Below are 27,155 nucleotides of genomic sequence, written 5' to 3' on the forward strand. Positions count from 1 at the left end.
TTTTCGTAGTGACGTTCAAGTGACATTTTATTCAGGAGATCCTTGAATGTCTTTTTGACATTGTCAGCTCACCAACGAAGACGATCAATGATAAATGTATGCCGATGGCCCACACGATGAATGATCCTTGAAGCTCCTCCAATTTGAATGCGTAAACAGATTCTTCAGCCTCTTGGAGGCATTTCGTAGCGTTAACGGTATAAGACTGCATTGGGCGATGGAACAGTTCCTGCTCTATTATTCCGGTTGCACTGCAGAAGAGAAAACATAATTACTCGAAGACCAATACTGCACTGTATAATGGTATACGCGCACATAAAATCGAGAGACCGCTTCAGTCCGGAGTCCAGCCCTTTCCTGTAGTACATTCCTGCCGGAATCTGTGCAACAATTTCTGACGCCCGTCGGTAGCCACAGTTTCCTTTTCTTTGAGCGAATCGCTTCGACAACACTGTCTGTTGGAAGAAGAGGTCGCACAGTATCACGTGCGTTCCTTTTTCGACCTGGTTCAGAATCTTCTCTTGTACAGGTGGGATTCTGAAGAGTCCGTGTGACGTTTCAATCTGTCTGAGCAACTTCCTGAAGGTTTCCAGTCTATTTTTCTGGGGAAGAAGCATAACGTTAGAGTCATCCGTCACAGGAAGTTTAATAAAACGACGAGAAAGGAAAAAAAAAACTGAACATCGTGCCATTTGTCCCAGGACCCTATACCATTGATGACTATATCTAATCGACCACATGTCCGTTTAGCCAGAGTGATCAACTGAACTGCGTGCACCTATACAAGCAAGGGGTTGTGACAGGCGTCCTCCCTCTAAAAACGTGCACTTTGACCAAATGTTCACTTTGTCCACGAGATGCGATTATTTTCGTAGTGGGCACCAGTACATTAGGCGACTTTGACCCGTGTAGTCAACAACGTGGACTGTAAGCGTAACAGCACCACTTTGCGTGCTTCCTCTGATGACATTGGCAGAAAGTACACGCTTGATTATGTCATGACTTGGTGCCAAAAGACAGTGCGGGTACGTGAGTCAGCGGCATCGACAAAGGCATCAAGGCTGCAGAGAACGCGACCGATCCACGGGAGGACATTCTGCGTCGGACGTGAGGGATCGTGGACTGCACCGGCTGCTACCACTACAGACATCTTTAAAACATCACCCTCTGCATACCTTTCCTGACACCTTCCATATATTTTTCCAACTTCCAGCACTTCAACCAGCCTCAACCACTCAGGTCTGGTGCACTGGTTCAAGGCTTGCCATTTCCATCTCTGTAAGGCTTGGAGTCTGCTTAGCCCAGGTTCACTACTCACTGGTATTAAAACCATTTTAGAAATGTTTCTGTGTCGCAATTCCTGGTCATGCCACGCTATTACCTCGTCCCAACCTTTAGTGATGGTCGCTTTCACCGTCCGCCCCAACTAACATCACACACCATAATGACTCTGTTGTCCACTTTGAGGAACTTATCAACGTCAGCGGTCGATAGAGATGAACGCTCCCAAAAGAAAGACGCGTAATTTACAACCCGCTGCTGAATTAGGCCAACGGATGCAGCGCCCCAATTGAATGTGCGGTATAAATGAGCAAGCGGTCTGAGTGGCACCGTACCCCTACCATAGTGCAGCACTCGTCTCCCTCGAAAGGTGTGCACTACTCAAGAAGAGGACACTGCCTCAGACAGCTGGAGGTGCATGGACCTTCTTGTGCAAAATATATACACTCACACACACTCACTTCACTATGTTTCGTACGTTAAAATCCTTACAGGAACAAACGTCACTGTGGTATACTGCGTACCGTAATGAATGTTTCGAAGATGGTGCCTTTCTCCACGACCACCTTGACTCTGGAAAACCGTGGAATGTCTCGAACACTGTCGATGTGGTCTTCGACGTTTTTAATAAGCATGGTGCTGACTAGTCGGCTGCTCAGTAGGGACATCATTACTAACATGCAGATGCTGAATGATCCCCAGACTATGCGGCGCCTCAAGCCCCGGTCATCGCTTACATCTGAAAATCAAGTAAGGGCGTTCGATTTAAGGTAACAGGGCAAGGGGGCGCACGAGAATTCAACATATCAGTATATATAGAGCACTGGCACTGGAGAAGATATGCTAATAAATAGGTTTTTTATATAGGCTCCGTATGCTCCCATAGGCGGCGGCCGCTACCTAGGTATTCACACAAAAATGGCGCAGGCCTTCCCTCTTAAAATCAACATTGCCCAAAAACGCAACTACAATGTATGTGATAATCATGCGACATGCGATAAGTATGGGACATGTGATAATCACGCGACATGTGATAAGCATGTGACATGTGATAATCACGCGACATGTGATAAGCATGTGACATGTGATAATCATGCGACAGTCTTCTGCGTACACACCTCTCGATTGCAGGTCGTGTACGCAAACCACAGCGCGACGCTGGCAATTCGACTTGCCAACGAGCATTGCGACCAACCTATCCTTATTCCTTGTTATGCTGTTGCTTCATTTCTTTCATTTACGCTAGAATGAGGAGTTTCAACCACCCCTTGGAGTGTTTTAGATACTCCCAGCTTTTAACTTCTCGAATTTTCTGTGAATTATGTGGAAACTTAACCACCCAATTCTTAACCTTAACCCTTTTAAAGGAGCATTAAAGTGGTATCTAACATGGCCAAAAACTGTAAAGCAGTATGTGAAAAGCATTCCCACAAAATATTTCTGTTCAAAGTTGCGTATCTTTAACACATAATAGACTCACAGAAGTATGTGTCAGCGTGCCATCCATATCACTTCTGCCCCCCCCCCAGAAATCAATACATCAAAAACTAGTTTCCCCTATATATTATATTCCTTGCAGTCGTTCGATGGCCCCCGAGCGGTGATGATATTGCTCTGAAAGCACTTAAAGGAGCATCAAAGTGGTATCTAACATGGTCAAAAACTGCTGTCATCTTGTAAAAAAGTATGTGAAAAGCAATTCCCACAAAAAATTTCTGTCTAAAGTTGTTTCACCACGGCGCAATTAATTTGGAAAATCGCTGCCGCGGCGACAGGCCGGAGCGCTCCAACTGCAGACCACTCCCACTCTACTGTGACATTTGTGGTAGAGAGTCCCTCATTCGTTCGTAGGAAAAACCGTCTGCTACGAACATTGCGAGCTGTTTCTTGTTGACTTCTATTCTCTATATGATTTATATCACGTTTTCTAACAAAAAACAAAGCATATATGCAGCCTGAGAAAATAAGATTACGATCACAAGAGTAATATATCCGTGGCTTCTGTGGAATCTCAGAAATCACAGTAGCAGAAAGCAAGCGATGGCGGCGGTATTGTGGCGCCACCTGTTAGCCGCTGAACTAACTGCGCGGTGAAAACGGTCGGACAGGCTGCACACTGTCGGGGAGCACGGGGTTTTCGCTGTACAAGCGCAATTAATTTCGGGCTGCACAACTCGTTCTTCCCGTGGTGTCTGCGGTCCCAAAAAATCGTGGTTGTGTCGTGGACAGCCTTCAAACCCTCCGTTTCGGACATCACGTAGCCGGAGAACGCATGGCGTCTCCGAAGCGGTAGCAGACGCTTCGGTCTGCGCGAAGTTGCTCACCTCGATCATGTGATCCCAGGTCCAATGAGGAGCGTCCTCACCACTTGCGTCACATAGTGACGCGCGTGGTGGCGCTCATCACGTGCCTATCGTGAAGGCGAAGGAGGGTGTTTCGCGCACGGGAGGTTAGAGGAGCTATTGCAGGTGTCCCAATTTCTCTACGGTTGCACTAATTGTGGGAAAACTGTTTTCGGCCGTCTAACATTCCATACTGACCAAAAACAGGAACAAAGTTGTGGGCCTCTAGACTGCTCCTTTAAGGTAACAAGACTTGCTACTAGAACGGTGTCCTCCTCGAAACCTTTCTTTCTACAAACTATAATTAATTGGAATTCCTTGCCTCAGTACATTGCAAAAAACAAAAAAAGAAACATGATCAGTTTCGATAAGTCGTTACACATCACTTCGTTTAATTAACAGTTTCACAGAATGGTACTTACCTGGTACGGAAGCTGGAATTATGCGAGGCATATGGAGACAATTACTATCATGGTTTACAACTGCTTTTTCCTTCGATTAGCGGAACTTAGCGGCAACCTTTCAAAGACAAATTTCCAATCCCTGTCTTTACATCGAGCTCAAAAACTGTACGATCCAGAGCCGTAAATTACGGGAGTCTGGTCATTAATGGGTAATGCCTATACCTCAAGCTCTAAACACTTTTTCAGCTTTCTGACCAATGATGTCTTGCAATATGGGGCACTATCGATCAACCTATACACACTATTTGTCCCCCTATCCAGCATAGGCAGCGTCATTTTGGGTGGCAAGTGGATTTGATAGGATTGATATGGATACCTCTCGCAATCTGGAAAACTAGTGGATTTCTTGTGCAAATTTGACGAAAGCCACCTAGGCTGCGCAAGGCACGTCGGGAATTGTCGTCTGCTTCCGTTGGTTTTCCGCCGCCGGCAGAACCTCCTGCTGGTACACATCCTGTCGTCGGTACAATTTTTTAAATTATCTACGTGAATACTTGAAATAAAAAAGGCAAGCATGTATATCCATAAGATTCAGTAATTAAATTCGAAATTGTATACTGCAGTGCCGGTTTTGTCAAGCCTCTTTTGGCACTCCTCCCAATGGCCAGAATCCCTTTTAATATCCGGCTCTGGTACAATCCGTCTCTGTGCAAGCCGGAACTTGCCGGGCTGACATCTCCTTTTGTGTGAATAAACATATACCCCCCCCCCCCCCCCCGTCTCTGTGCTCGTCCCGTGCCATTTCCTCTTCCCTCGTTTGCATGTTGTGCGCTAACGTTCTTTTGTCATCGTGCTGTGCACATCGATATTCGTAAACTTTTCTACCTTTGTAATCTCAGTACTTACTTTCGTGTTCTATTTCCCTTCCAGTATATTGTGTGTTCACTTATCAATTTTTGAAATGTACCTATCTTCATCGTACCACTAATTATTTTACGATTTCTGTATCGCAATTGCTAGTTTGTTTTCGTGTATATTAACCATGTAATGTATTTATCTACCTTGTATGTACTGCCATGTCCTTCACCCGCAGTGTACTGCCCTTCCCCAATGGCCCTTGGGGTGTATTTGAAATAAATAAATAAATGAACAAACTTTGAAGCGGATAGTGTTGTGAGATGCCATGAACAATCACCAAGACAAACGTTCTTTTTTTTTCACTCTCTCTCTTTCGAGCGTGCGCATATCGCAATGATTTTGCAATACCAGGTTATACTTATAATGAATCCGCTGCAGTTACCCTACAGATTGTTTAGGGCCCCATACGCAGGACAAATCTCAGTGCGGGTATGTCGCCGTTGGCAGAGGCAACACGCGATAATGAGTGGCGAATGAAAAAAACAAATGGCGCATAAAAAGTGAGATTTACATTTTTCTCAGAGCAAGATGCCTGCATAAGTAGAAGTGCGAGTAACGCAAACGACCCATGAGGAGGAACTTTAAAAGTGAGAAAGAAAGAAGAAAGTACGAAAGTAAGAAAGAAAGAAAAGTCGTTAGCTGCTGAAACTAGAAGGTACATACTCAGAGCTTCTTCCTCCTATATGCGATGCGAATTTGGTAATGTATTCGTGCAAAGCGACAAAGCAATGAAGCATAAGGTGTACAGAATAGTCCTCTCAATAATCAAAGAAAACACAGCTATGCTGCTGGCTGCGAATTTGTAGGTAGGTATCGATTGGAGCATCCACGTGGGACTTGTGCTCTGCAATAACCACCATCGTGAGACATAAGTGGCTACCTGTCCCTACGTTACACGTAGGCAACAGTTATTCAATGGCGTTATCTGCAGCAGCGAAACTGTGAGTCGCCTATGCTCTGCTTTTGATCGACACGGAACTCCTCCGGGCTCTGTGCGACAGGCAGAAGTACGTCAACATGTTAGGACTCTCATGATAGGTTTGTAACGTCTATGTCTGTGCAGAAATATTTTGATGGCGATGTAAACAAGGTCCGACACCCACCGCTGATGCAGTTTGTGAAATGCCCTAACTTTGCAAAACAAACCACGATAAAAACTTTGGACACATAAAAAGAATGAAGAAGAAAAAGATAAACGGAATAGGGTGGTGAGAGGGACATCCGGGACCACCGCACCTCCCAGCATGCAAGCCATAATGCAAGTATGTACCGTCGATTCGGCTGCACTCGCTGTCCTAGCTCTGGAACGTTCTATCATCATTCTGCTCCTTGTACGCATGATAAAAAGATATAGAAATATATAAAAGAATAATATATATACTCATGGAACGATGCGACAACACCAGAGGACACGTGTTTCGCCGTGTTTGCGGCTCGTCAGCTCTGGGTAGCTGCGCATCGTTCGGAATTGGCAAACCAGGGGTCGCTCAGCGAGCGATATACACCTGGGAGGGTGACTGAGCACTCCTCAATGCCACTGCTTGCACTGTGGCATTGAGGAGTACTCAGTCCTCCCAGGTGTATATCGCTCGCTGAGTGACCCCTGGTTTGCTAATTCCGAACAATGCGCAGCTACCCAGAGCTCACGAGCCGAAAACACGGCGAAACACGTGTCCTCTGGTGCTGTCGCATCGTTCCATGAGCATCTGTTTCTCTGCGTGCAGCCATAGAAGCCATCGTAATCTGTAATTTTGAATTTCAAACGCTTTTTTCCCTCATTATATACCGGGTGTTTCAGTTAAATCCCCGGGCTAAATAATTCGCGAACGGGTGCACCAATACACGAACTTTCTTTTTTACAAGTATCTGTCCGATACCACCCACAAGCTGCACACCGTGTGAATGAGTGGGAGGCGCTCATTATTAAAATAAAAATGCAAATGAGTTTCGTCAAAAAGCGTATCTTCTAAAGCAGGGCGCTGTCGGCATTAAAATGGGTACTACCCCTTTTGGGACCTTCAGTGGACACCTTTTAGAGAAAAACCTGCCACCGAAGCGGGTCATTTGTTGCAGTAATTAATTGGTTTCGGTTTACGTATTTTTGTCGCGGCTGGTCGCGGCGAAGCGCAAAAGGGCGTATTTCATTGGTGTAATTCATTAATGTAAGGACGTAATTTATTGATGGATAAGGGAGTGAAAGAGCGTCCTTTTGCGCTGCGCCGCGACAAAAATACGTAAACCGAAACCAATTAATTACTGCAACAAATGACCCGCTTCGGTGGCAGATTTTTCTCTAAAAGGTGTCCACTGAAGGTCCCAAAAGGGGTAGTACCCATTTTAATGCCGACAGCGCCCTGCTTTAGAAGATACGCTTTTTGACGAAACTCATTTGCATTTTTATTTTAATAATGAGCGCCTCCCACTCATTCACACGGTGTGCAGCTTGTAGGTGGTATCGGACAGATACTTGTAAAAAAGAAAGTTCGTGGATTGGTGCACCCGTTCGCGAATTATTTAGCCCGGGGATTTAACTGAAACACCCGGTATACATATATATATATATATATGCAAGATGGAAATAATAACACCGACTTAACATAACAAACTAACCAATTTATTCAGACGTTTCGTCTCCCATACGGGAGACATCATCAGTGCACCCTCGGGAGGGAATGAGTGACCGAAAACCAGTTAAGTCTTTGTATACATCGGGAAGTGGGCCACGGTTGGCGTTACATGCGGTCCCTCGTCGACCACCTTCGCAATTTCAAGAAAAAAGACTGCTTGGATGAAGAAACCTATCGCCGCTTGTTTTCCTCAGATGGCTCCATTCCTAGACTGTACGGCCTCCCTAAAGTGCACAAGCCCGAATGCCCGCTACGTCCGATTGTGTCATTCATTGGATCACCAACTTACAACCTTTCAAAGTACCTTGTTGAACTGATCTCACCTGTAACCGGCAATAACAACATGACCGTACGTAATTCCCGTGAGTTCATACAACTAGTACGTGATCAAGTTATCGATGAAGAAGACATCATGGTGTCTTTTGACGTCGTTTCGCTTTTTACTAACGTCCCTGTTGCGACCATGGTTGAAGTCGCTGAAACACGATTGCGTAATGACTCCTCCCTCCCATCACGTACATCATTGACGGTGGAGGACATCATCATCTTACTACGTTTTTGTCTGAAACAATCATACTTCACGTTCAAAGGACAGGTATACCAACAGATCGAAGGCTGCCCGATGGGCAGTCCAGTGTCAGTGACCATGGCCAACTTGATCATGGAACACGTGGAGGAACAAGCACTACAAAAGGCATCTTTCCCGGTCAAGTTCTACCGGCGGTACGTGGACGACACCTTTGTCATCTTAAACCGGAATCACGTACATGACCTCCACTCTATACTAAACAACGTGGAGCCTTCAATACGTTTCACGTATGAGGTGGAACAGAACAACGTGCTTCCTTTCCTGGACGTTAGTGTGCGCCGAGCCGAAGCTGGACACATAGAGACAACCGTACATCGCAAACCCTGCGACACAGGCAATTTCTTGCACTTCAGTTCCCACCATCCCCCCGAACATAAACGAAGCGTGGTAAACACGTTACTTGACCGTGCGAAGCACCTCGCTTCGACCCCTGAACTCCGCGCCTCAGAAGAAAAAACTGTCCAACGGTCACTCACAAAACGTGGTTATCCGCCACATTTCATTAAAAACACGCGGAAACGAATAGAAGAGAAAAAGCAACCGAGAGAAGGCACATCCAAACAAGGGGTTGTTACAATTCCCTATGTCAGCGGTGTGTCCGAAAGCATCCGCCGAGCTCTTCTTCCATTAGGAATTCGGACCACCTTTAAACCTCACATCAGATTGCATGACCTCCTCTCCAAACCCAAAGACAAGATTTCCCCGGAATCCCAAACCGGTGTTGTGTACAAGTTAGACTGCCGCGACTGTGACATAACATACATTGGGGAGACCGGCCGCAAACGCAGCACCCGGATTAAGGAACACCGGCGAGACGTCGAAAGAGCGACAAATGCAACAAGGCTAAAGACGGAACTCGTTGACCACTGCTGGAAAACGGGACACAGTTTCAACTATGAGAATGCTACAACCTTGGCACGGGAACAACGGTGGGGGCCACGAAAATACCTAGAATCGTGGCATATACAAAGAGAGCCTACCGCATGTAACGCCAACCGTGGCCCACTTCCCGATGTATACAAAGACTTAACTGGTTTTCGGTCACTCATTCCCTCCCGAGGGTAGGGTTGCCACCTTTCGGAGTGAAAAATACCGGCTGAGGGAGAGGAGGTGGAATAAAGGGAAAGGAGGAAAGGCTCGTGGGAAAGGGAAAGTGGGTGAGGAACGTTCTAGCTGGCTCGACACAGCCACCAACAGCTTTGCACAACCACTGCTCTTGTACCCTCCGAACACAAGACGTAATGAATAACAATGATAATAATAATAACAATGAATAATAATAATAATAATGAATAACTAAGAAAACGACTGGTGACTGCGGAGTGTGGTCTGTGCTCCAGATTTATTCAAGCTGTAATGGAATGTTGAAGGAAAAACCCCGTAAAAGCCCTTATGAAAGGTCTTGAGCCACAAATACCGGCAAAAGGCTGCCGGTATCACCTTCCTACCGGCAACCGGCAGAGGAAGCAAATAACCGGCCGTGCCGGTATAATACCGGCCTGGTGGCAACCCTACCCGAGGGTGCACTGATGATGTCTCCCGTATGGGAGACGAAACGTCTGAATAAATTGGTTAGTTTGTTATGTTAAGTCGGTGTTATTGTTTCCATGCATTATGATTCCCGGCTTTTGGAATATATTCGCATATATATATATATGACGGGAGGCATCACGTGCCACGTGACCTTCTGACGCCATCCGCTCAAACGTTGCCTGCCTGCGTACTGCTGATGATGGCCCAACAAGGCCGAAACAGCTGTCCAGTACTGGCATGGCGACGTTTGACTTACAAACATATGCTACACGTGCAGCCAAAGAGCTCTTGCTAATTTTCTTTTCCCTTATACACTTGACTGGCTTTGCACTGGGCTTTCAGAGGTGTCTTAGGACACCCTGACGGGAGGCATCACGTGCCACGTGACCTTCTGACGCCATCCGCTCAAACGTTGCCTGCCTGCGTACTGCTGATGATGGCCCAACAAGGCCGAAACAGCTGTCCAGTACTGGCATGGCGACGTTTGACTTACAAACATATGCTACACGTGCAGCCAAAGAGCTCTTGCTAATTTTCTTTTCCCTTATACACTTGACTGGCTTTGCACTGGGCTTTCAGAGGTGTCTTAGGACACCCTGACGGGAGGCATCACGTGCCACGTGACCTTCTGACGCCATCCGCTCAAACGTTGCCTGCCTGCGTACTGCTGATTAGGCCCAAGAAGGCCGAAAAAGCTTTTCAGGGGAGGGAATTGGTAAGAGATGTGGGGCGGTTTAAATGTGAAGCACAGTGGTGTTGGCACTCCTCGAGAGTATACGATGGGATGCTGCACTTCAGTGCGATAGCAATGTGGCAATGTTTTAGAACTTGTCTCAGTTGTTGACTCAAGGATAGAAATAGGCGAGATACGAACAATGGGGTAACAAGCTTAGGAAGATGAGTACACAATCTTCTGTGGCTCATCTCATAGAGTCAACAATACAACAGCTGTCCAGCCAATATGGCTGGTCTTCCGCGATGATGCCAATACATACGAAACAGCTGTCCAGTACTGACATGGCGACGTTTGAGTTACAAACATATATATATATATAGTTGAAATAAATGGGAGACAGAAGACGAAAGTAGGGGAAGTAACAAAAAAGGGGTTTATTAAAACTTAAAAATCATAAAAGTTAGGGAGGATGTCTACGTTACGGCGGAAGCTCCGCCTTCTTCGGGACAAAAGAGCTAAATGTGGCCACGAGGCTGATAAGGGGCTTGAGAATGACGTGGTCGGTTGGGGGAAATTCTCGTAGAGTAGATACGACAGATGGATCACAAGAAGAATCAGAGTACTCTGATTCTTCTTGTGATCCATCTGTCGTATCTACTCTACTAGAACTGATCCTAAAGAACAACAACTTTGAATTTAACGATGGCCACTATTTACAAGTCAACGGCACCGCTATGGGCACTAAAATGGCACCAAACTATGCAAATCTATTCATGGGTTCACTAGAAGAGGCATTCTTGAACACGCGTGAGGACAAACCCACTTTATACAAGCGCTACCTTGATGACATATTTATGATCTGGCCACATTCGGAAGACAGCCTATTGGAATTTATACGCGATTTCAATGAGTTCCATACTTCTATTAACTTCACTCACACCTATTCTGCCGTCACTGTTAGCTTTCTTGATGTTCAAATTAAGCTAACCAATGGAGTTTTAACGTCTGATCTGTTCCGTAAACCCACAGACTCTCAGCAGTATTTGTCATTCCATAGTTGTCATCCTCGCCACACGAAACTGGCCATTCCCTATAGTCAAGCCCTTCGGTATAGGAGAATCTGCTCGAATGACGACGATCTGGACAGAAATTTAGAACAGCTGCAACAAACCTTTGTCGGTCGTCAGTATCCACCCGATCTAGTTCAAGATGCTCTCAACAGAGCTCGCATGGCAAGCCTCTAAGCTTACTGGAGAAAAGACAAAACAAATCAGAAAGTAATGCCGTGAACTTAACTGTAACATTCGCCGGAAATATCCCAAACATTAACAACATACTTAGCCGCCACCACAGTATCCTTCTCCAGTCAGAACGCACGAAAAACATATTTCCTAATCCACCACGTGACGCTTACAGACGTACACGTAACTTACAAGATAGCTTGGTCCGCTCTAAAGTAGGCGAACCCACTAGCCATCCGGCGGGCTGTCATCCATGTAATGGCAGGAGATGCCAGATTTGCAAGTTAATGCAGACCGCACAAACGGTCAGAAGTACGAATTCCAACTTTACCGTCAAGATCAACGCGGACGTAGACTGTAACTCATGCAACGTTATCTATCTAATCCAATGCAACACATGCCGGGCCCAATACGTGGGTCAGACAAAAACTTCTTTCCGAATTAGATTCAACAATCACCGATCGGATGTTACCAAGAAACCTAATCTTCCAGTCTCACGCCATTTCAAACAACCAGAACATTCAATCAACGAAGCCTCAGTTTTTATTCTCCAGTCGAACTTTACCTCCGACCGCTCCCGGGAACAACGGGAATCTTACCTAATTTACAAATTCCGATGGGCCATTAACGAGGACCCTGGCATGCTGTCAACAATAAGAAGGCTAACAACCTAGATAAGACCCTGTTGCCTTTTCTCGTTTCAGGCAGATCAAAATCCCCACTGACCCACAAGGACGATGACCCCACTCCTGGACCTGACACAAAAACGCTCTGGAATTTCCCCAATTGACAACCGCCAGGTGGCGAGAATTTCCCCCAACCGACCACGTCATTCTCAAGCCCCTTAACAGCCTCGTGGCCACATTTAGCTCTTTTGTCCCGAAGAAGGCGGAGCTTCCGCCGTAACGTAGACATCCTCCCTAACTTTTATGATTTTTAAGTTTTAATAAACCCCTTTTTTGTTACTTCCCCTACTTTCGTCTTCTGTCTCCCATTTATTTCAACTATAATTACGTAGCCGTCCGATCCAACTCCAACTTCTCAAGATATATATATATATATATATATAAAGAGGGGGGAAAAGCCATTAAAAAAATAGGTAAATGATGCTAGACGTGTTTGAAATTCAAACTTACAGTTAAGATGGCTTCTATGGCTGCACGTAGAGAAACAGATACTCATTGAACGATGCGACAGCACCAGAGGACACGTGTTTCGCCGTGTTTGCGGCTCGTCGGCCCTGGGTAGCTGCGCATCGTTCCGAATTGGCAAACCAGGGGTCACTCAGCGAGCGATATACACCTGGGAGGGTGACCGAGCACTCCTCAATGCCACAGTGCAAGCCAGTGAATTACAAAGAGGGGGGAAAAGCCATTAAAAAAATAGGTAAATGATGCTAGACGTGTTTGAAATTCAAACTTACAGTTAAGATGGCTTCTATGGCTGCACGTAGAGAAACAGATACTCATTGAACGATGCGACAGCACCAGAGGACACGTGTTTCGCCGTGTTTGCGGCTCGTCGGCCCTGGGTAGCTGCGCATCGTTCCGAATTGGCAAACCAGGGGTCACTCAGCGAGCGATATACACCTGGGAGGGTGACCGAGCACTCCTCAATGCCACAGTGCAAGCCAGTGAATTACAAAGAGGGGGGAAAAGCCATTAAAAAAATAGGTAAATGATGCTAGACGTGTTTGAAATTCAAACTTACAGTTAAGATGGCTTCTATGGCTGCACGTAGAGAAACAGATACTCATTGAACGATGCGACAGCACCAGAGGACACGTGTTTCGCCGTGTTTGCGGCTCGTCGGCCCTGGGTAGCTGCGCATCGTTCCGAATTGGCAAACCAGGGGTCACTCAGCGAGCGATATACACCTGGGAGGGTGACCGAGCACTCCTCAATGCCACAGTGCAAGCCAGTGAATTACAAAGAGGGGGGAAAAGCCATTAAAAAAATAGGTAAATGATGCTAGACGTGTTTGAAATTCAAACTTACAGTTAAGATGGCTTCTATGGCTGCACGTAGAGAAACAGATACTCATTGAACGATGCGACAGCACCAGAGGACACGTGTTTCGCCGTGTTTGCGGCTCGTCGGCCCTGGGTAGCTGCGCATCGTTCCGAATTGGCAAACCAGGGGTCACTCAGCGAGCGATATACACCTGGGAGGGTGACCGAGCACTCCTCAATGCCACAGTGCAAGCCAGTGAATTACAAAGAGGGGGGAAAAGCCATTAAAAAAATAGGTAAATGATGCTAGACGTGTTTGAAATTCAAACTTACAGTTAAGATGGCTTCTATGGCTGCACGTAGAGAAACAGATACTCATTGAACGATGCGACAGCACCAGAGGACACGTGTTTCGCCGTGTTTGCGGCTCGTCGGCCCTGGGTAGCTGCGCATCGTTCCGAATTGGCAAACCAGGGGTCACTCAGCGAGCGATATACACCTGGGAGGGTGACCGAGCACTCCTCAATGCCACAGTGCAAGCCAGTGAATTACAAAGAGGGGGGAAAAGCCATTAAAAAAATAGGTAAATGATGCTAGACGTGTTTGAAATTCAAACTTACAGTTAAGATGGCTTCTATGGCTGCACGTAGAGAAACAGATACTCATTGAACGATGCGACAGCACCAGAGGACACGTGTTTCGCCGTGTTTGCGGCTCGTCGGCCCTGGGTAGCTGCGCATCGTTCCGAATTGGCAAACCAGGGGTCACTCAGCGAGCGATATACACCTGGGAGGGTGACCGAGCACTCCTCAATGCCACAGTGCAAGCCAGTGAATTACAAAGAGGGGGGAAAAGCCATTAAAAAAATAGGTAAATGATGCTAGACGTGTTTGAAATTCAAACTTACAGTTAAGATGGCTTCTATGGCTGCACGTAGAGAAACAGATACTCATTGAACGATGCGACAGCACCAGAGGACACGTGTTTCGCCGTGTTTGCGGCTCGTCGGCCCTGGGTAGCTGCGCATCGTTCCGAATTGGCAAACCAGGGGTCACTCAGCGAGCGATATACACCTGGGAGGGTGACCGAGCACTCCTCAATGCCACAGTGCAAGCCAGTGAATTACAAAGAGGGGGGAAAAGCCATTAAAAAAATAGGTAAATGATGCTAGACGTGTTTGAAATTCAAACTTACAGTTAAGATGGCTTCTATGGCTGCACGTAGAGAAACAGATACTCATTGAACGATGCGACAGCACCAGAGGACACGTGTTTCGCCGTGTTTGCGGCTCGTCGGCCCTGGGTAGCTGCGCATCGTTCCGAATTGGCAAACCAGGGGTCACTCAGCGAGCGATATACACCTGGGAGGGTGACCGAGCACTCCTCAATGCCACAGTGCAAGCCAGTGAATTACAAAGAGGGGGGAAAAGCCATTAAAAAAATAGGTAAATGATGCTAGACGTGTTTGAAATTCAAACTTACAGTTAAGATGGCTTCTATGGCTGCACGTAGAGAAACAGATACTCATTGAACGATGCGACAGCACCAGAGGACACGTGTTTCGCCGTGTTTGCGGCTCGTCGGCCCTGGGTAGCTGCGCATCGTTCCGAATTGGCAAACCAGGGGTCACTCAGCGAGCGATATACACCTGGGAGGGTGACCGAGCACTCCTCAATGCCACAGTGCAAGCCAGTGAATTACAAAGAGGGGGGAAAAGCCATTAAAAAAATAGGTAAATGATGCTAGACGTGTTTGAAATTCAAACTTACAGTTAAGATGGCTTCTATGGCTGCACGTAGAGAAACAGATACTCATTGAACGATGCGACAGCACCAGAGGACACGTGTTTCGCCGTGTTTGCGGCTCGTCGGCCCTGGGTAGCTGCGCATCGTTCCGAATTGGCAAACCAGGGGTCACTCAGCGAGCGATATACACCTGGGAGGGTGACCGAGCACTCCTCAATGCCACAGTGCAAGCCAGTGAATTACAAAGAGGGGGGAAAAGCCATTAAAAAAATAGGTAAATGATGCTAGACGTGTTTGAAATTCAAACTTACAGTTAAGATGGCTTCTATGGCTGCACGTAGAGAAACAGATACTCATTGAACGATGCGACAGCACCAGAGGACACGTGTTTCGCCGTGTTTGCGGCTCGTCGGCCCTGGGTAGCTGCGCATCGTTCCGAATTGGCAAACCAGGGGTCACTCAGCGAGCGATATACACCTGGGAGGGTGACCGAGCACGGTGCGGAACGATGCGCAGCTACCCAGGGCCGACGAGCCGCAAACACGGCGAAACACGTGTCCTCTGGTGCTGTCGCATCGTTCAATGAGTATCTGTTTCTCTACGTGCAGCCATAGAAGCCATCTTAACTGTAAGTTTGAATTTCAAACACGTCTAGCATCATTTACCTATTTTTTTAATGGCTTTTCCCCCCTCTTTGTAATTCACTGGCTTGCACTGTGGCATTGAGGAGTGCTCGGTCACCCTCCCAGGTGTATATCGCTCGCTGAGTGACCCCTGGTTTGCCAATTCGGAACGATGCGCAGCTACCCAGGGCCGACGAGCCGCAAACACGGCGAAACACGTGTCCTCTGGTGCTGTCGCATCGTTCAATGAGTATCTATATATATATATATATATATATATATATATATATATATATACTGATATATAAATTTTTATTTTTCAGTGCTTTTCTTTCCCTCAGTTTGCATTTGCACACCGTTCGCAAACAACGTGGCGTCCTTTTCTACGCCGCCGTCGCGGACCGCATTAGTCACACTCTTGCCGCACCTCCTATCCTGCACTTGCAGGCTGGCCCTGAAATCGCCCAGAACTGGGCGCGCACTTTTACAAAACGAACAGGAACATGCCCAGGGTGCGCGGCACTGGAAAGAACAATCGAATACGAAATTGCCGCACTGCCTGAACCGGTGGGGGGAATGCAGCCAAATGGCAGAGACCTAAAAAAGAGCGCACGTTTAATGACCTCTTTGTTGCATCCAGACGAGCAGCAAGCGCAGGCCGCAAATTAACATGCCGGCTGGTCATTCAACGCACGAGCTGGATTAGCATGCCAAATAAGACCCTGATTCGTTTGTGAAGCTTGTTTCCTTCCACCGTATTTCTTAATGTCAGGCATGCCTTGCAGATACAGCTCACGTGATTCCTAATGCAAGTGCACTGGTGTAAATACGCAGCCGGAAGCATTACAAAAGTCTTTGTCAATAAAAATTCCTACTTATAATGCCTACTTCTTAATGGTGTTGCTGATGATACAGTGAGCACCTCCCCCCCCCCCCACCTCTTATTGCCTTTGTGATGTACGTTCTCTTGCAACACAGTTGTATTAGGCATGCGCTGCCTTGCTGTGTGAATGCGCGAGGTGGCCAGAAAACATGCTAGCTATAACTTTGATATGGTGAATCCATTAACTTTTAAAGGTCCTATGTGTCTAAGTCAGTGGTAGCAACACGAAAGAGGAAGAGTGTTTTTACTGCGCGACAGTGTAAACAGAAAGTAATTTCCGCTAAGGCTCCCTCGCTTGCAAACGTAAATGTTTTGACGTGCCGTGTTCCACACGCACTCTAAGAAAAAAAAAGAAAAAAGAAAACGGAGTAATTTTACTGCTTTTGGGGACTAAATACATTACATTGCACGGGACTACACGAGACTGAATACATTGCACGGGACTAAATGATTGTCACAGAGTGCGAACTGCATTTCACGCTCTGTTCTAAGAGTCCCAGGTACATAATTCATACGCATGAATGAAGATACATAGAATTAAACCGTCAAGCCTGCTATGTCGAGTGATATAAAATCATGCGATACGCATAGGGTACAATTTCGACAGAAAGAACCTCTAGCTATTTCTTCCTCAGTGTGGGTGGAAAATTGCTAATTTAGCTATGTTATATATAGCCTTATTCCATCAAATTCACGAAGAGCTCATATTTAAGTAGACTGTTGCATTCAGGAGACCATTTGCGAAGTTCAGTGACTATTTGCAGTTCTGGGGAGTAAATTTTGGGGTTAGGAGACCAAAATGGGTAGTAATTGCAATCTATAGGGCACTAGAAGCTGCAATTACTACTCCATTTTCCTCCTTTGTGTCTTATAGAGTGCGACTTTCGAAATGTTGGGTTACTAGAGTCGTTCTTGATCCACAAGCAACCAATCCGTGAAGTCTGCAAGGTGCAGTACAACTAAAATTAACTATGGTCTCACCTGCGCCAATCATGTAGCAGAAGCATGTCCACAGGTTCGATGCAAGTATTGCTAGGTGTCTCGCAATACCCTCGTACTTCGTCCTTAGGCTTAGAAGTAGAGCCAGCACGAAGGCCACGAAGATCATGGTGAGCCATACCTAATGTAACAGGGTCAATTTATAACTCGCTCTTAGAGGAACATCCGGGACTGCTGTAACTAAATACAGATCTACTAGATGCAGTACAACAAATCAAAGTTTTAGGCGTTTGGTTCCAAAACTTGGTGCCTTTGCTTTCAGACGTTATAAGTTCCTGGAGATATCTGTTCGAACCAGTCCCATCAATTCACGTGAATAACGAGACCTTAATGGGACTATTACACACTACCGATTCACTCTGATATTGTTGTTTTCTTTTCTGTTTCTTGTCTATGTACGTTGTCCTGTTGTCGGTAACTTGTTTTCTGCACGTTGTTATTGTATTTACCGACTGGAATGTTGTACCGGGTCGGGCACATCGTCAGGGATTCTTCCTTTTTGTGCCCGACTTCCATTTCCGGGATAAATGAAAATAAATAAATACAATATAACACAATACAGATGCGTGTTTCAACCTCAGAATAGTGACTTTTCACATAAGTACAGATACCCGTATGCAAACACATTTCATTCGTGGACACTCTTTATGACATCTGAACTTTGATTGGTCGCGGCATTTTTTCATTTTCTATTTTCTGTACTGCGACTATACGTACAATGATATCTTTGTACATGATAAAATGACATAAATTCAGGCTAGCTGGCAGATAGACTCTGCACTACAAAAAGTTCGAACGTGGGCACGCAAAAGATACAACACAACACAGACTACTCAAACAGTTGTCTGAGTTGCCTCGTATATTTAGGAGTTCGGCTTCTTAGGGGTTACTGTGAAGTTTACTTTATATATGCACTTCACTCCTTTGATCAACATCCCTCCCGTTCCTTTTGTGTTGGTGTCAAGGTAACGCCATCTTTCGTCCCACGAGGGCAAACTTCCGTACTCTATAGTGCCCTTGAACTTACGTCTAAACCAAATGCCTTGGCGAAGTTAAACGGATGAACGAACTTCCCCGGCCTTCTTGTGAGCACGGAGACTTCTGTGAAAATTAAAGGAGGAGAATGGTGCCCGGCTTCCATTCGCTCGATCGTCGGGGTAACTGGACCAAGGAATACATCCGTCTCCTGCAGGGAACGTGGAAATGAATCTCGTTCTTGGAAATACGTGTCGTAAAAGGGTTGTCAAACACAGAAGGTGTACACCGGTACACCAAATAGCCCTGGGTATATGATGGAAGAGTTTATTAAAGAAGCTTGGAGGCTTCATTGCTCCTGTATTGAGCACACAAGGCTGTAGCAGTGCAGATGTTTACGCAGGTTCGGTAATGGCGTAGTTTGACGAAAATACTATGAAAAGGAAATTGGCGCTCATACTGATGTTACTTTTGCCAGGACAGCTTTCAGCTAAGTGGTTTTTAAGTGCAAAGTGCAATGGAAAAGAAACGAACAGCTAGAAGGTACATAGGAATAAAGAACTGCGCAGTCATTACATTGGCTGTTTACGCGTAGCTTTTGGGACAGGTTATAAAGTTTTGTTACGTTGGGTTAGGTTACAGATCACTTGCGAAGATTTTGCTACTTTATTCGATATTTTGGTGCTCCTCGCGTGGCTTAGGTGCAGCAACGGAATTATTGTAACAACATGAGGAAGCGCAACCGATATGACTGGAAACACGGCCGCAAGGCACAGAGAACATTTACGCAAAGACACGAAGTTTTACTGTTAGAGATACCGTCCATTCTGCCGATCCTTCAGAGAGCAACAAGTGCCACAAATGCTTCGAAAAGCAACTTTTGAGGTTCGGGACGTTTTATTGTCTGCTGCGTCGGAGCATAACTCTAGTCGGCGTCTAATAATTGGCTGAAAAACGACTCGCATGACTCGCATACTTATAGCTGTGGTTGTGAACATGTTAGTCACACCTTATTAACTGGGTCAAGCGTAGATCCACACCTGCACTGCAGCATGTGCACAGGGCTAAGATCTGGTCGCACATTTGGAGTCCAACGCCATGCTCTTGTGCGCGAGACGTTTATTGGGGACACACCCAGCGAACGCAATGAACTGCTGTGGAAAGGTGGCAACGTCTCGCGAACGGTGCACTCGCGGCTGTATAAGTGGTGAACCTGCTGGATGGAACGTAAAATATATTTATTGTTGGACTCACATTTCGGTGTACAAGACCCATGAATCCCGTGAAGGAACCGTTCAGCTTGTATCCCCATTGCCTCTCATTGCGAGTAACCACCAACAACCTATGGAACAACAGTGTACACTCCTTCGATATAGTATGTACATCATTTTGAGTCGAAAAGGCTACGAGTACACTAACCTCCGTTTAGTGGCCCGTACAATGGCGTCTAGAAACATCTCGAATACTCCACGCACATGAACTCCTCTTAGGCCTCTTTGCAGGTGACTGAATGGTGGTATCTGATTGCAGACAAAACGTACAAATTACTCTCTCTCTCTCTCTCTCTATATATATATATATATATATATATATATATATAGCCATATAAAGTCATATATAGCCATATATATATATATATATATATAAGCCACAAAAGGGGCCAGTTGGTACATCTCTATGACGAACTCAGCGACAAGGTACACAGACGAACAAGAGGCAGGTGAACGTCGAACTTTCAACCAACGTTTAGTGCTACTGCCTCGACATATCTCTCGTCAAGGTGCCGCATTAGTTCATCGAATGCGGCTCGATGTGGCTTTCACAGCACAGTGGCGTTACCGCCTGAGGAAAGTTGACTCTCCCCACTGCAGTCACTGCGGTGCTGTAGAAGATCTAGAACACATTCTTCTCCATTTCCCACGCTACCAACCTTCCCGAACCGTACTCTCCGTACTCTCCGTACGAGCTAGACTATCGCCCGCTCTCTCTCACAAAATTGCTTGGTCCCTGGCCACATCCAGCCCACCAACGCTCTGCCCTCAAACCTCTCTTCACCTTTCTGGGTACCATAGGACTTCGATCCTCATTGTGAAGGGGCTCATTATTTCATTCCCCGCATCACCACCAGCAATGGGGTAGTGTCGCCCCTGGCGATGAAACACCCCAGTCATCATCTTGTAATAAAGTTGTTGTTGTTTGCCATCAAACAACGCCCCCCGGCACCCCGTTGACAACACATCCTTCAAGCACACCACACACGCTTGTCGACAAGCATTTTTTTGTTGGTGCAAAAGCAACGCAGTGGGCGTGCTGACACATTTGTTACCCAACTTATCTATCTGATAAGACTCACCCGTTCAGTTAAGTTCATCTGTCTCTTGTTCGTCTGTGTATACCTCGTCGCTGAGTTCGTCTAAATTACTATATATATCCCAAGCAGCACAATGTACTGAAAGTCGAGTGCAATAGGGGTGGACGGTATGTGTCTTATCAATGTTCTGTAGTTTCATGAATCTGTTCAAGGCCTTTCACCTACCCGTCCACCCCTATTTCACTCGACTTTCAGTGCATTTTGCTGTTTGGGATATGTTCAACTGGGAAAATCGTATCTATAAGGAACACGGGTAATGATGAGGCACGCCATCGTAAGGATGATCTCGTGAAATCTGGGATGCTTTAATTCTCCAACTTTCCGTTATCCGTGACAAGAGAACTTACTTGACCCAAAGAAACTCGTAGTGTATCATTGGTGTACTGGGCAGAGTCTTCGGACTCGGGCAGAAACATCGTTGCTGTTTGACACACAACCACTGCGAAAAGCTCGACATTTGCCCGGGTTTATGTAGGGAAGATATCTACCGTGGTGGATCTGCTTTGCTATTTGATCACCTAGAAGTTCATGATTCTTTATTATACGACACAAAAGACACTCAGTGGTGGTGCATTTCAATAGATAGGCAACCCTATATACAGCTCAGTTGTGATACTTCAAAATTTAAATTTCAGTGTTTATTGATTGGTTGGCCAACCCCAATCGCGACTGTGATATTGCGATATTTCGCACATCGCATTCACAATGCGGTACCAGTGTTAGGAATTCTCCTGCAGATCATGTCGATGCCCAAGGACGCGCATTGAAGCTAGGACAACATAGTAGCGAAATCATTCGAATCGAAGCGGTGACGTTTCTAGCCGCATTATTTTATGCTATATCAAAGAAGGCTGTTTCATAATTTCGGCAGGGCATAAATAGGCAAGCACATTTTCTGTGGAAGAAGTCATACAAAATATAATATAACCATATTCAAGTAACTCTGCGTTGGATTTCATTGCGTGCAAAGCGCTACCCAAGTTGCAGTTAAGCATTTCCTTAGTCCTTTCTCGCTTTCTCAAAGCACAAACTCGGATACACGGCACCGGCACTGCTCCAGCTGCAGCGTCTTGGCGAATACTGATCACGTCTTCATGAACCCACGCATATCGGGGAGACAGATATTTTTCTCGCACAGTTGAAACAGTCAGCATTAAGCCATTCAGTCTAGTTGCAGTACTAGGCACTTGTCATGAGCTATCAAGTCTTCATCATCAAGACTTCTAGACCACCAAGTCTTCAATTATTTGAGTTCCTGACAGCCATCAGTTTACTCTCGACGTGTTAGTGCACGTCGCGGTCTCTGCTATACGATATTTTCTTTTGCTTGAGGCGTTAGCTTTATTGGGCCCTTGGTTGGGTCGTCCTTTTTTTTTTTTTTTTTTTTCACCTTAACCGAGCATTTGTAATACAATTTTGAAGTTGCATCTTTTGCCCCCGACTGGAAGCCGCACTTCGAACAGTCGTGACGTCAGGAGTTTTCTCTTCCGGCCTTTGCGGTGTCTGCTCGACTCCTGTCGGCGGGCTGTGTGTCCTACTTTGTGCGTCGCCGTACCTGGCTCCCGTATTTTCAATACGCATGGCATTCCTGCTTTTAACGCGTTAGCATTGGAACGGCCAAGTTGGAAAATCGTGACCGTCTAGTGTACGTGTATGCCTCGGAGAAGACCTCTCTCCTCCCTTCCTCCTCCCATGCCGGCGTGCTGCGCATGCGCACAGGCAGAGGGAAGACGCGGTGCGCGGCCGTCGCAGTGTTGCCACATCTACAGATTTGTACGGAGATCTACAGGGTGAATTTAGCAAAGGTTACACATTTTCATCCCGTCGTAAAAATAGAAAATGACGTTTCTAGCGCTTCAAACTTTGCAGACTGATAGTCATTCGCCTCAAGTTTTAATCTTTTTTTTTTTTTTTTCAAATGTATATGTATTGGCATCATCGTGGAAGACCAGCCATATTGGCTGGCTCCCTTTAACGCAACAAACGCACTAGTCTACAACCATCGCAACGCCAACACCCGAAGACGAGCTCACGGAATGTCTGGGATTGATGTACGTGCTAGATGCCACCTCGCAACAAACCAAAACTCACGGAGAGTTGCTCGTGGGACAGCAGCACGAAGGATATTAGAAGCGGATGATATACCTACCATTCCTTTCTTCGAAGAGGGTCGCTGATGTTAAATAAATGTATAAATAAATAAATTAAGAAAGTTAAGAAATAAGAAATAAATAAAAAGGAAAGAAAAGAAAAGATAGGATGAACTACTATCCCCGTGAGTTACGACGCGCCCGCGTGTGTGATATCTCATTTGCGCGTGTGTAATGTGTGTGTGTGCAAGTGTGTATGCCTTATCTTTTTCATCGTCATCCCACTCATATATTAACCCACATGCACTCAGGTATATGGTACCGCAACTGTTGCGGTGAATCACCTCATCCCATCGTCATTCATGTAGTTGTTGTTGTTGTTGACAAAAATGCTTGCGATCAACGTTTCATAACCTTTAACAACCTTAACAAGTCTCATTCATTCCTTTTGGAATACAGTACAGGGAGAGCAAGTAGGTGACGATGTTTATTGGATGGTGCTTAGGAGAAGAATGAATAAGCGTGAGCAATCGCGTGGGCGTGCAGGCGCTGAGTCGTCGTCTTCAACATAGTATTCAACAGCCTGCCACCCACAGATGAGAACGACGTAGTGTTTCAAGATTTCGTCTATTTTTCTTGTGACTCGAGCTTGTAGAGGTGCTGGACACAACGAAAGTACTTGGCATTCCTTGGAACCAGGAGCAGGACACGCTGTCTCTCCCACTTGACTTCCACCGCACATCAGGAGAGTACAACGGCATGACCACGAAACGACAGGTGCTGCGCTCTGTGGCACAAATATATGACCCATTGGGCTTCATCCTTCCGTACACCGTCACCGGAAAGATGCTCCTACAGGAAATCTGGAAGCACGGGTTGGAGTGGGATGCTCCGCTACCAGATGAGCTCGCTCGTAAATGGGGCGCTTGGCACAACGAGCTTCAGGATCTCAAAGACATTGAAATACCACGTTGTTAATTACCGGACATGAGCACTGAGATCCAGCCACCGCTACACTTTTTCTCTGATGCTAGCCCCGGCGCGTATGGTACCGTTGTTTATCTACGTCTCGGCGGCTGCGCGGACGGATACAAAACACAACTGATCGCAGCAAAATCAAGAATAGCACCAGTGAAGGAGGTTACTCTAGCTCGTATGGAACTACTTGGTGCGCTGATGTCAGCTCGTCTCGCCAGCTACTTGCGGGACAATTTCAAGCTCACCACCTCCGATTTCTTTTGGACAGATTCAATGATTGCTTTGCAATGGATACGAGGGGACGCAAACCGCTGGCCGCAGTTTGAGCGCAACAGGGTCACAGAAATTCAACAGAAGGTAGAGAAAGATCGATGGAGATACGTGGGAACAGAAGCAAATCCAGCCGACTTGTTGACGGGAGGAACAAGTCCCAAGAAATTGCTTCAGTCCAAGCTGTGGTGGAAAGGACCATCATGGCTGGCGGAATCTGATGACAAATGGCCATCTCCTGAAGTCAATGAGATGACACGCACTCACGTTCATAAAGAGCAGGTTGTGCTCCAGACCATCGCACCATCGTGCTCGGATCCAGTGATGGATCTGGGACGATTCAGCAATGTCAATAACCTCCATCGTGTAACAGCGTGGATAATTCGGTTCACCAAGAACTCCAGAGCAATAGGTCGGATCAACGGTCCCTTAAGCGCTAGTGAGATTCAACAGGCCGAACGCTACTGGGTAAGGCAAGAACAAGAATCTGCATTCGCGGACGAAATCAGCGCACTCGGAAGCAACAATGCATTTAAGCGAACATCGACGTTGAAAGATCTAAGGCCATTTATTGACGACGACCGCATCCTCAGCGTTGGAGGACGAATGGGTGGTAGTCGGCAAACATTTTCGGAATGTCATCCAATCATACTGCCAACTCACTCGCATTATGCGCGCCTTTTAATTTTACAGTCCCATCAACAAGTTTTCCACTGCGGAGTGCGTGACACTTTAGTGCAGCTACGCGAAATGTTCTGGATACTCCGAGCACGCCAACAAGTCAAGCGAATATTACGAGGTTGCGTGACATGCAGAAGAAACGACGCAAGGCATCTCACACAACCTGATGGCCAACTTCCACCTGACAGAGTGACGAAGAGTCATCCCTTCGAGGTCACCGGCATCGATTTTGCGGGACCAGTAATGTTGAAGCGAACGAGGAACTACCACAAGGGCTACATTGTCCTCTTCACTTGTGCCGTCACAAGGGCTGTGCACCTAGAGCTGTGCGAGGACATGTCGGCGGTCAAGTTCTTGCAAGCCTTCCGAAGATTTACAGCTCGTAGGGGAATCTGCCAAATCATCTACTCGGACAATGCCTTGACGTTCAAAAAGGTCGCAAGAGAAATTCGGGACATACAGAGGATCTTAACGGACCCACTGGTGCAGGACTATTCTTCACGTAACGGAATCCGCTGGAAATTCATACCGGAGCGCGCACCATGGTGGGGTGGCTTTTATGAAAGACTGATAAGATCCGTAAAATCAGCATTGAGGAAAACCCTGTCCAGGAACGTCGTAGACTTCATCGAAATGCAAACTCTGCTGGCTGAGGTGGAGGCGATGATGAACTCAAGACCTATAACCTTTGTTTACAACGAAAACTCCGAGCCGACACCACTCACTCCAGCAACCATGATAATGGGAAGACGTCTACTCGCACCACAATCGACGGAATCCACCACATCGCGGAACACAATCCATGACTCATCGTCCACGAAGATAAGGGAGACATGGAAAAGACAGCTGCACTACCTCAATGCAGTATGGAATAGGTGGCAGCAAGAATACCTCTCGTAACTACGTTCTGCATACCACTCCAAAGGGACAAACGACTGCGACGTTCGAACCGGAGATGTGGTTCTCGTCAAAGAGCCCAACTGGTCCAGGCTTCAATGGAAAATGGCCCTCGTTGATAAAGTTTTCACGGGTTCAGATGGACGAGTTAGGGTATGTCTGATCAGGACTCGTGGTAGAACGACACTCAGGAGACCCGTCCAGCACCTCTACAAGCTCGAGTCACAAGAGCTGTGCACCTAGAGCTGTGCGAGGACATGTCGGCGATCAAGTTCTTGCAAGCCTTCCGAAGATTTACAGCTCGTAGAGGAATCTGCCAAACCATCTACTCGGACAATGCCTTGACGTTCAAAAGCGTCGTATAGTGGTTAGTACTTTGCGTTGTGCCCGCAGTAACCCAGGTTCGAATCCTGGTCACGGCACCACTTTGGAATACAGTACAGGGAGAGCAAGTAGGTGACGATGTTTATTGGATTGTGCTTAGGAGAAGAATGAATAAGCGTGAGCAATCGCGTGGGCGTGCAGGCGCTGAGTCGTCGTCTTCAACATAGTATTCAACATTCCTTACACAAGAAAAAAGAAAAGTTAACGTATGATAAAACACGCATAGAACGCAAGAGAACGTGTAAAACGCAAAAAAAAAAAAAACGTAAGAGAATACGTCTAATGCTAACACATTGTTGTTAACAGTGACTCGTTACTGCATGTGTGACGGTGTTGTTGAGCGATGAGCCATAGGTGTTGCTTAGTGCGTCGTAAGAACAAGAAGGAAAACACAACGTGTGCGTCGTTTTTCTGGTTTGCGGAGACCGAACTCCTAAAACAGTTGCGGATAGTCAGTATTCACCGTCCTCGATAGAAGCTAGAAGTAAGTGTTATTAAGTGTCGACCTCGTTCTCATCACAGATTTGGCCTACGCAGCATAAACATTTGTCAGACGCGTCTCTCGGAGTTACAGCACCAACACATGCGTAACAAATGTCACACGCTACATAGTGCGGAGTAACACATAAGTTATTAAACCAAATCGCCAATGTGAGTCAAGTCTCACCTGGAAATCTCACTTTGCGCCTCAACCAAGC

The 27,155-nt window shown here is 46.4% G+C and overlaps 2 protein-coding genes across 2 annotated transcripts; one reads left to right on the forward strand and one right to left on the reverse strand.

Annotated features, from left to right (window-relative positions):
• On the reverse strand, positions 1–27,155 carry LOC135400909 (uncharacterized). Its single transcript, XM_064632914.1, has 9 exons — positions 27,125–27,155; positions 21,505–21,675; positions 20,206–20,306; positions 20,041–20,128; positions 18,839–18,997; positions 17,794–17,932; positions 1,806–2,020; positions 316–602; positions 1–251 (listed from the first exon to the last, which is right to left on the reverse strand). The coding sequence occupies exons 2-9, from the start codon at positions 21,571–21,573 to the stop codon at positions 32–34; spliced, it is 1,278 nt and encodes a 425-aa protein (XP_064488984.1). The 5' UTR covers positions 21,574–21,675; positions 27,125–27,155; the 3' UTR covers positions 1–31.
• On the forward strand, positions 24,235–26,076 carry LOC135400582 (uncharacterized). Its single transcript, XM_064632417.1, has one exon. It carries the CDS (start codon positions 24,235–24,237, stop codon positions 26,074–26,076), a length of 1,842 nt encoding a protein of 613 aa, XP_064488487.1.

Source organism: Ornithodoros turicata, chromosome 7, assembly GCF_037126465.1.
Source record: "Ornithodoros turicata isolate Travis chromosome 7, ASM3712646v1, whole genome shotgun sequence".
NCBI classification, from domain to species: Eukaryota; Metazoa; Arthropoda; class Arachnida; order Ixodida; family Argasidae; genus Ornithodoros; species Ornithodoros turicata.